This window comes from Strongylocentrotus purpuratus, unplaced genomic scaffold (assembly GCF_000002235.5).
Source record: "Strongylocentrotus purpuratus isolate Spur 01 unplaced genomic scaffold, Spur_5.0 spur5_scaffold_21, whole genome shotgun sequence".
Lineage (NCBI taxonomy): Eukaryota > Metazoa > Echinodermata > Echinoidea > Camarodonta > Strongylocentrotidae > Strongylocentrotus > Strongylocentrotus purpuratus.
This window is the reverse complement of record NW_022145607.1, coordinates 3,483,352-3,494,605: the sequence shown is the minus strand read 5'-3', so window position 1 is coordinate 3,494,605 and position 11,254 is coordinate 3,483,352. Positions and strand designations below refer to the sequence as shown.

At 38.5% G+C, this 11,254-nt stretch overlaps 1 protein-coding gene across 1 annotated transcript; it reads left to right on the top strand.

Moving 5' to 3' along the window:
• The first annotated feature begins 6,839 nt into the window (after positions 1 to 6,839).
• LOC105442876 lies at positions 6,840 to 10,038 on the top strand. Its single transcript, XM_030995207.1, has 3 exons — positions 6,840 to 6,934; positions 7,985 to 8,131; positions 8,841 to 10,038. Exons 1-3 carry the CDS (start codon positions 6,929 to 6,931, stop codon positions 9,048 to 9,050), a joined length of 363 nt encoding a protein of 120 aa, XP_030851067.1. The 5' UTR covers positions 6,840 to 6,928; the 3' UTR covers positions 9,051 to 10,038.
• The last annotated feature ends 1,216 nt before the right edge of the window (positions 10,039 to 11,254 follow it).

The window sequence follows — 11,254 nt, the reverse complement described above, 5'->3', positions numbered from 1 at the left end:
CTGGATCCTCCCCCCCCCCCCCAAGTCAAGAGCCTCCCCACCCCCACCGAACTGCAACTTGTTGGCGGGAAACTTGTTACTGATATCCCCCTTATTTTGTTCTCTTCTTCCTCTTTTTTTCCTTCCCTTTATCTCCTCTTTTCCTTTCATTTCTCTCTTTTTTTCCTTTCCTTTCCCTTCCTTCTCTCCGTTTCAAGTTTGCAAGGGGGAGGCAAGGCCCTTTCGGCCCCCGATCCACAGGTTGTTGGCGGGATTAATCGCAACTGTTCTCCCCCTCTTTTCACCCTTTTCTTTTCCTTCCCCCATTTTGGGGGGGGGGCGGGGAGCAAGAGCCCCCCCCCCCCCCCCACCGAACTACAACTTGTTGGCGGGAAACTTGTAACCGATATCCCCCTTATTTTGTTCTCTTCTTCCTCTTTTTTCCTTTTTTCTTTCACTGTCCTTCCTTCTCTCTTATTTTTTTATGTGGGGGGGGGCGGGGGTGGGGGTGGGGGGTGGTAACAACTGGGAGGCAAGGCCCCCCCTCCCCCGATCTCCTTTTTTTCCCCCAGTTTCTTTCTCTTCTTCCATTTCCCTTTCTCTCCTCTTTCCCTTCTTTTCAATCTCTCTCTCTCTCTCTCTTCTCTCTTTTTCTGTTTTTTCCTTTTTCCTTTTTTTCTGGGGGGGGGGGGGCCTTGATCCGCGCCAGAGTTACACAACATATTCTGACCTGAAGCAGCTGTTTTGCTATTAGTCTCTTCTCAATGACAATTTGCATTATTTTTTTAAACGCCAGCGTCAATTTACGTGAGCTTTCGTAGATTGCATATAGCAAATTAACTATTTGTTGGGTCACGTAACCCAACACTTCGTAGATTTGGGTGACCTGTTTCACGAAAGGGCGCAATACGTGATACTTGATCACGTGATCACGTGATACGTGATACGTGAGTGTTCGTTGCAAGCCATGATTGTGACATTGTGAGAAACCTATCGTGAGAAAATGAAAATAATTGAACAAAAGATCTGTTCAAGATGCGGTTTTTTCACCTCACCTTGTCCTTGAGTTATGTGCCTGTGGAGCGAATACAAAGGAGACTCCGCTCTGAAATGAAGAACAGGAAACGTGACGAGACTTCATGTGCGTGCTTTAGCTCTTTCAAAAAGCGGAAGGAAAAGAAAAAAAGTTTTTTAAAAGAGAGACAAGGAGCTGTACATGGACTATGAAACATTAGTTCGTACTATGATTGATTATAGTGAAGGTCCTACCTATGTTTGTTTAGTTTTCCTACCTATGTTTGTTTAGTTTGAAAGCTGTTAGATGGGAGACAAGGAACTGTACATGGATTATGAAAAATAGGAGAAATAGGAGAAGAGAAAGCATGAAAAAGAGAGGGAGGAGTCTAAAAGCCTAGGCTGCAAGTATGGATTTTGTTTTTACACGTTTAGAAAGCCGTGCAAACTCTTAAATTTCTGTATCCAATAAAGAAAAAAGAATTGTTTTCATTTAATTTAACAACCATTCTAATATGTAATGGTTTTTTTCCATCCAGATATCAATTGTAATGTTTGTTTGTTTAAGGTGTTTGTTTGGTGTGCATGTGGTGGATTAGCATTGAGCAATAGGGGATGAGGTTTATTGTTATATGCATGAGATTTTTCTTTCTTCACCAGGAAATGCTCATCTGACCTTAATAAAATACCTTAAACCCCTAAGCTTTCGGGGGCTGTACCCCCTGGACACCAGCAAAGGCCCTAAAGCGGGCTCCTGCACTCTAAAAACTGAAATGTTAAATGTCAATTTAAAATGGCCGAGGAGTGACCACTCTTTCAAAATGTCAGATTGTTTCTTTTAACCTGCTGGATTCAACCTTTATAGTGTTTGACCCAGCACGTTCAAAATGTTAATCTACCATTTTGAAAGAGTGGTCACTCCTCGGCCCTTTTAAATGGTGATTTAACATTTTTTTAAGTGTGGCTGCTCATCTGACCGTAATCTAATGCCTAAAAACATGAGATTCATGGCCTCATGGGGCTCAGACCCCTGGACCCCCCTCAAAATATTGACACAAATAAGGTATCAAAATATGCTCATTTGACCGTAATTAAATCCCTAAAACCTCTGAGCTTTCGGGGCTCCACCCCCTGGACCCCACCAGGGGCCCTAAGACAGGACCCTTAGTGCTCATCTGACCATAATTAAATGCCTGGAACGCACGCCAATTATTGACCTGCCAGTGTCACATATACATGTAAAGTATCTAAATATGCTTATCTGACTGTTATTTAAAGTCTAAAACCCCTTATCTTACGGGGGCTCCGCCCCTGGACCCACGCCAATTTATGCTCCACTCTTTTCGCTCACTACACTCTACCTGATCGTGAATGCTCCACTTTGAAAAACGTTCCGCGGGGCCAGCATGTAACATGTAAGACTGGTGGTGATACCGATTTTTCTTCTCCCCCCCCCCCCCCAAAAAAAAAAAATTGTTTGCTTATTACATCACTGCCCCTGAAAGTTGAGCCCCCTGGAATGTTTGCACCCCCCCCCCCCCCCCCATCCCAAACTGCTTCCGGCGCGCCTGCTCCCAGCTAAAGAGCAAAAAGGATCATACTTATATCCATAATGTAACCTTTCATAAAAGTGCATTTAGTATCATTATATACCTGACATTAAGGAATTCCAATATAATATATAGGAGGGAGATTTCGGTATCGCATGTCAAGAAACACAAGATAATCACTGTCCAGTTGATTGAATGTCAATTATTAGGAACCACTCAGGGAAAAACCAAAACCATCCACGGGGCTACTACAATTCCATGCATGGTGGAGTAAGCAATCAAACACGAACAGACAGAAGAACGATGGAAAATGAAACAATCAAATTACATAAAAGCAAGAGTAAATATTTGCACTATATTACAAAATTCAGTCCGATATGATTATGAAGGCGAAGATAATTGATTGTGTGCTCTGCTGTACAACAAAGATCTGTGCATTTGTATGTCCGTCGTTATCTATCATTTTGTGTGCCCAAAACAGGACAGCATGGAACTTTACAAACGGATAGCTATCTTCGCGATAATATGTACAGGAGTTTGTTTGGCTGTTGATCCAGGTAAATTATTTCACTAATACTTATTTACACTCTGTTGATGCTCAGACATAATTCATAATGTTGTTTGTTAACCTAAATCATAACTCAACCTTGTCTTTCAATGAAACCGATGAACCTATATATGTTTTTACCTATTCAGTGTTTTTTCAACGGTAATGACTAATTCCCCAATGCATTCTAAAAAGAAAGAATTAAACCTGTGCCTTTAACTCTCCCACTCTTTGATTTATAGTAAGTACAATTACAGTTTGTTTCAATCTCGATATCAATATGGCTACAGTTTATTCATGTTAACCGATCGAAACATTCATTAACGACCAGCCGACTAGGCCGACAGTCCACGAGACCACCAGTGTGTATATTGTAGATCTCATGAAAGCTTGAAAGGATTGCGAGGCCCACATGCCACTCCCTCGAGCTGTCGATCTCATGGGCTTTCGGTCTCGTGAAGCAATATTACATTTTCATAAATGCCCGCGAGAGCAAAATTGTCGGTCTCGTTGGCTGTCAGTAATGTGTGCCGCAGGGTTTATAAACCGTGAACTAAACTATGAGAAGAGCCGCAAAACCGAATTTGTTGGTTTGAAATCGGCCTTACAAGTGCGTGTGCCTTTAATGCTTCTCCGATATTTGTTTAAGCATATTGCGTACATGTGTGTTTAACCATGGATCTCTGGTTGTTAATACCTATCATTGCTTTAATCTTTTTCCTGACTCCATTTTATATTTTTAGATTGGTCATGTGACTTTGAAGAGGACAAATGTGGAATCATTGAAGAGGAAGGGAATTGGATAATCTTCAGCGGTACGTGGTAGACATGAAACGTCTTTACCTCTTCCTGAAATACATCTACTGTTGACCAAATACGAAATAATTATACTGTATATCTGTTGAATGTTACCATTGCAATAAATGTTTACCATTGCAATAAAATTTGGCTTGGAGTGACGAGCGAAAGACAGCTGTCTCTATAAAACTCTCATAATACGAGAGGTCCTTGGTTCGGTCAGTGCTCAGTGCTTACATCCTTGGACAAAATGTATGCGAAACCCTAGGGTTTCGCATACATTTGTCCCTCTCTACCAAGGTATAAATACAATGCCGTGGCAATGATAATTTATAGGGACCTCGATAAGATCAGTATCAAATGGGACCAAATTGATATTATTGTGTTTAACTACATTGAACAAAATCGCGATGTTAACAAATAATAATAAATTATTCATTTTCCTGTCGAATGGATACAGGGGCCTATTTGTATTTAAACTCTTTTTCTACAAACTATATTCAGGGGGTCTCAGGGCAGACAGGTTTACAAGCAGTACAGGTGACAAGTTCATATTCTCCATCCCGCACAATTTTACATCACCGCGAGGAAATTTATCTTTTGAATACGTCTTTGCGGGTTCTGATTCATCCATGTCGGTCAAGGTCTGCAGGGAAGCAAGTGAACCTGCATTTACAGTTACTGGTGTGGCAATTCCGACGCAAAATACTGAAGTAGTTCCTTACTCATGTGCAAGCAAAATGGATGTTGAGGTTTGTAATACAAGGACTTATTTTCTAGTTTTCTTTGACATTCCTTCAAGCATGTTTCAAGCATACTGACACAAGATAGATCTCTTTTATTTTATTTTTAATTGTAAGGCCAAATACTATTTAAACATAATCATATCCACATGAATTATTATTTATATTGCACAATATATCATAACATTTTTTTTTTTTTTAATAGATTGTATGGGTCTAAACAAGCAGTAAAACAAGTTTTATAACTGTTTTAAAACGTTTTGATCATTGTTAGGCTTTCGAATAGCTTACCTGGTTTTAAATAATATTATACATGCATTAGTTTTGGATTTATCTCTTACATTTAGTTTGAAAATCTGATTTGAGAATATTATTAAAGATCACTTAGCACTACCTAACAAGAGTTTTCTTAAAAGAGAAGGCATATTGTTCTCTGTTTTTATATCCATTTTTATTGCAGATATCATTCATTGCAAGTAGGGGTAGTGTAGCTCCTCTAATCACAGTAGACAACATTCAAATATATGAAACATCATATATAGGTAAGTAGTTGAAAAGACATTACCATGGAAGAAGGTGCACGTAATGCCATACAATTCGATCTACAGAAGATCCATCTTGTTATGAATCTAAAGAACGACTGAATTAATAAAACCCCATTTAAATACATCGTAATAGAGATGTGATTCTAACACGGTAGCAAATGCTTTCGAGAAAGTGCAATGTCAGTATCATTTTGTATTGCCTCTTGAAACCCTGTCCGGATTACGTATTATGTCAATGTCGTGTTTGCACGACCATGTCTATATGACGCCCATCGCACACTTCACGATCCTCCTGCGATCGATTTTCTAGGAAATTACAATTATATACATCATTTTCCTGATCTAATTTGTGAATAATATTAATAATACTAACAACAGGAATGTTAGTGCATTTTTTTTTTCTACTAAGATTCACAGCCAATCCGGCTTCAAATACATATAATCGCTATATTGGTGACGTCACTATGACTGTGAGCCGATTTAATAACAATAATAATTAACCGTCCTTGTATAGCGCATAACACATAGTATTAAAACATGTCCCTAAGCGCTCTAGAGAAAAACAAAACAGAATACAAAGACAAGATTAGCCACCTTTCCTCCGATGAAGCATTAAGTCCCTCGGAAGTTACATTTTATTTTCATATGACTATTTAGATACTCGATCATTCTGATTTTACGTGTTTGAATGTTTGCACGAAATTTTACTGCAATTAATAAAATATGGGATCGTAGTCAGATCATATAATATGCGATGGGCTTTTAGTAAAATCGTCTTAGGTTCATTTCTTTAAATAGTCATTGCGATCTTATTCAAAGTACTTCCTTTTGAAAATACACAGATCCGCTTGTAACAAAATAATCGTCAACTGAATCAACCAGCACTAACTTCCTGTCCAAATCACACACACCTACTAGCTCGAAAGGTAATTCAACCACTTCCTTGGAATGTAAATGTCATTTTCGTTATTAGTATATACTTATCTGACTATTCTCCCTCGCTTTGCTTACACATGACTAGAAAGAAGATGGAGGATTCTTCACTCACTTAAAGTCAAATCAATTTCGTTATTCTCGGAGCTTACATTGGCCAGCGGCCTTTTTTGCAATACAATATGATAAGAATAATAATAAATAAGCTTTCATTTAACGTAAAGGGGTGGCAAACATATCTGATTATATATTTTGTCTTTATTTCTATTGTCTTCTACATTTGTAAAGCGCATTGGTATTACCTTCGGTAATTAAATGCGCTATATAAGAGCTAACTATTATTATTATTATTATTATTATTATTGTTTGTTAATCACGTTATATACACTATCGCAAGTAGACGTTTTTAAGTGGGTTATAATTGATACCTCCGGGTATTTCATATAATAAAGTAAGGCAAGGTAAATGTACTGAGCATCCATTCATTATAATAATGATGATGATTTTTATATTGCCGTTTATTTAAACCTTAAATTCCAAGGCGAGCAAGGAAAAATAGATGTGAAAGAAGAAGAAGGAGAGTCGGAATTTACGGTGCCATATTCTCGACATGCTCTACCTCCATCTCTGGACTCAATTATATTATGTATTTACTGTTCTCCTAATAATTATATGCTTGGATATTTTTGTAAATGGTAACGATGCTAGATACTTGTTTTTACACACAGCTCCATATGCATCTCAGTATGCAGCTATAGGCGGTGGAGTTGCAGCAACAGTAGTGGTAGTATGCATCATTATCATCATTCTCGTTTATAGATGCAAGTGAGTATGGTTACATTCTAAGGTTATAAATAGTCCTTTAAATGTTTGATTAATGTCAAGTATAGACTTCATAAGCGGATGTGAATTCAAATTTCAATCAATCATCAGTGTATTGTAGTAATTAAGATATTTCAAACAAACGTCAAAAAGCTTCATATAGGCAGTTATGAGTTTTTGTGCAAAAAGATCATCCTACACTGCAAAAATAAGGGTGTTAAATTTAACACCATGGGTGTTAAATTTAACACCATGTGTGTTACTTTTAGCACTTTACCGCTATCTATATCGGAAAACACCAGCTGGTGTTATTTAACACTAGGGTTTGGAATTAAACGATTGAATTAATTCCGCCTTTGGTGTTAAAATCTAACACCATCATTTCAACTTGGTGTTAAAGTTCGATTCTAGTTTTGGTGTTCAAAAATCCAACACCATTTCTTTCAACACCGGTGGTGTGTAGATTTTAATCCTGATTTTGTTTGTTAAAATCAATACCAATGATTTAACACTCCATTCAAAGAATCCTGCGATGTCTGTTGGATTTAACAATTTTCGAACTTTTCTGTCTGCAGAACAAATTTTCACACTTAACGGCCTGATAGCGCTGCTGAAATAGGATATTCAGACCTTGACTAAAAATTCCATAACCACGATATCCTGAAGAGATTCTTGACAGCTAGCTCGCGCATGCGCATGCACGATACGACGTCATATCATACGACAACTGTCATCCAATGATTTTGCTTGAATCCACTAACTTAAGCGCATGCGCAAGTTCAACACCATGTATAACACCAACTTCACCAAGACTATGTACATTTTCAAAAAGGTCACATCATAGTTCAACATGTGAAAAGCGAGGTACAACAGCTTTTGGGGAAGAAAAGAAAATACAGCCAGATAAACTCTCTGACAAAAAGAACAAACTGTCTATCATTATTTTGCAAACAGTATACTGGTGAAATAATTCAGTCAGTGAAAATAAGCCTACCCGACCATGGTGTCTCACAGAGATTGTTTCTTCTCCTTTACTCATTGCCTTTCTCCTAGGTGCAAGCCGAAACAAGACCCAAACTATGGTTCCGGTCTCGAGGTCTGGAGATGGCAGGTGGAGAAGCAGCACCTCCTGGGTACGAGACTACGATTGTGGCTTTCCCCGAAGCTTCTGGCAGTGACACCTTGCGCATGAACATGGAGGTAAAACGTCCAGAATCGAGCCGCTAAAAATAAGATTTGACCTGGAATCCAGGGGGGTGTTTCACAAAGACTAAGATCGACTTTAAGTTGGAATTAACTATGTCACTGGTTGCTCACATCATTGGCTCTCAATTATGGTCTAATATTTTTTCCTTCAATAATGAAAGATCAAAACAATGTAAATTATGTAGGTTTATGACCATGATTTGTACGTACGTCCCTTGAGAGACCAATGCCAGTAAATGGTGAGAGAAATAGTTAAGTCCAACTTAAAGTCGATCTTAGGCTTTCTGAAACAACCCCCAGGACTCATACTTCATCTTCGATTAGAAAATCCACGGGTTACCTGTTTATCAATGCATTATGCGTAATGTCTGCTTGTATGGTGTACTATGTCTTCAGAATTCTAAATAACTTGTCTTGTTTGGCATCAATAAAAACCTCCATAATATTATAATTATCGTCGCTCTGCAACTGTCAGAACTAAATTGATCATTCCCAAACACAGACTCTCATCAACTGAAAGAAGTTTTATAGTGGCTGCATATAATATGTGGAACGACATCGCACTTTTCATCAGTAACTCAAAAAAGAAATCGTCTTTGTTTTTAAAAGGTCATCCCCCCCCCCCCCCTCCTCCCCCTTTCCGTGATATAAATAAATTGTTTTAATCAGGTTCTTATTACTTGAATCATTTTATATCTTTAAGAATTACGACCAGCAAGGCGAGATCGAGAATGAATATTTAACGCCCCGAATGAAGAGAGGGACCATGCTGCAGGCAGAGTATGTCAACATGAAGACCAGAGACAACCAAGTCGTCGTGGTAACGGAGGATATCTACGAAAACATGGCGAACGATGCCTCAGGTAAACACGCCGTAACTTCGAAGGAAGCTGAATATTCGGTTGTAATCTAAAGCTCAAAGGAGGGAAGTCTGAGTTCATGATTTTATAGGCTCGAAGGTCATGCTGAACAACATCCAAGAAAGCTTCATTACAGTTTGTGATGCTCAGATCAGCCCTGGCCTGCAAATAAATGCAGGAACCTTGGTGTTGTCATCGATTCGAACTCTAAATCATAATATATCCCACACATGTATAGCCATTAGATTCCAACTCTGCTACCTTTCGCACACCCGAAGATTTTGTCTCACCTCCCTGCTGACCAGACGCGTAAGGCTACTGAAACATTGGACTTGTTCATTCCCTTATTTTTTTCCCGATTAGGCTTTTAAATTCGCTTCTAATACAATATTCCTGACTACCAGCTGCAACGCCACCAAAAACTCCATCAGAACTCAGAGGTCAGACATGTAGCGCTCATAAATTAGGCGCCACTCACATCTCATCCATCCTTCAGGCACGTACCGTACTGGCTTCCTGTCCGTCAACGCATCATTTTCAAAGTCATTCTTCTCGTCTAGCAAGTTCTTCATTGCACTGCACCCTCATACATACAAGACCTAGTGCACGACCCACCACGGCGACTCCGCTCTAGCTGCTCACACCCAAGTTATTTACATCCCAAGTTCACGGCACTCCTGGGCCGTGAAGGCGATCGCTTTCAAGTTCTGGCCCTGAACTGTGGAACACACTCCACCCTCACCTCCATCCTCACCCCCGAAATGGATTTACCTCTCCATGTTCCGTATATCATTTTACATGTATAAATTATAGTTAATGCCTAATTCTGAAACTTACATTGAGGTATGGAAGAAGAAATTACAGCAAGATTATCACTTAAATTATACTGGAGGCGCACACAAGTAGTTAATTTCAGTTAACTTAATTGTGTTGTATTAGTAACATTTTTATTTTTTTATTTTTTTGCTTTTAAGCTGTTGAGCATGTTGAATAATAGAAACGCCCGTATGAAGCGCCCTATAAATGTAATTATTATTATCATTCTTGTTATATAGCTATTAGTGTAACCTAACACTTGTGATGAAGATGATGATAGAGGTGCCATTCCCCTACCCTTTTCTTCCTTTTTTTCGTTGTTGCTATTATTATTATCATTAGTAATTGTGTTCTCATCATTATTATCAAGAGTAATAATAATAATATTAGTATTAGCATTAGTATTAATATATTTATTCTCTCTCTTCCATTATGTTCGAAAATATACAGTAAAATTAGATTACAGGCGGCGACATGTTTAAAGAGCAAACGCTTTTGTGTCGGAGTGCCATTGTTATACACTTGTCTTTAGATGTACTCCAGAATTTGTCATATTTAACATCAGATTAGATATATGTGTATGGTATACAAATAATGAATGGTTATGAGTTCAATAGTGCGAATATTTTCATGAGTTGAAAGATTAACATTCTATTCAACGAGGCGTCAGCCGAATTGAATAGAATTAACGTTAATCTTTCAACGAAAAGAAACATGAGTGCATTTTAGGCTGATGTCGAATATTACATTTTTAATCGGAATCACAGATATTTCGTTGTTTTATAGACTGGTATGTATGCAGCTGTGAAAAGTATGAATGTTCTTTGATGAAAGTTATAAGAGAATGTTTTGGTAAAGGGAATAATACTCTTGACATAATCAAACATCAGTCGGCTCTGTAACCCCTGGTTACATACACAAAATTAACGAGGCTCTCTTTCCAAAGAATATAATTCGAGATAGCGCCATCTCGTGTTATGAGAAAAAAAAATGATGGCTCAGAACTTATGGACTGGTTTGTAGGCCTATATAATAATAGAATGACCTTCGAGTGAGGAGGTCTAGCTTCCATACCTACAGGACCTACACAAAGAAAGTTCACTAACAACTGATTATTAGAACAATTTACATATGGATGGAAAGATTTTCTCTTGAAAAACACGAATAATCTGCTGAGAAATCATATAAATATCATGGAAAGGAGTAAAATGCAATTTTTCAAGACTCTTCTTAGACCCCCAAGCGCCCCCGAACGTAAACCAAACAGACGAGCGTAGAGAGCTCTGAATTGTGACGTCACACACTGGACAAACAGCTCAGTACCGGCCGCACACCGGAGTCGCGCGTGTATTAGTCTGCAGCTAGCCAGCCGTGTCCCGTGTGTGACGTCACAAATATTGACGCTCTACAAAGGACCGCTGAAGGCAGAAAATCTGGATCT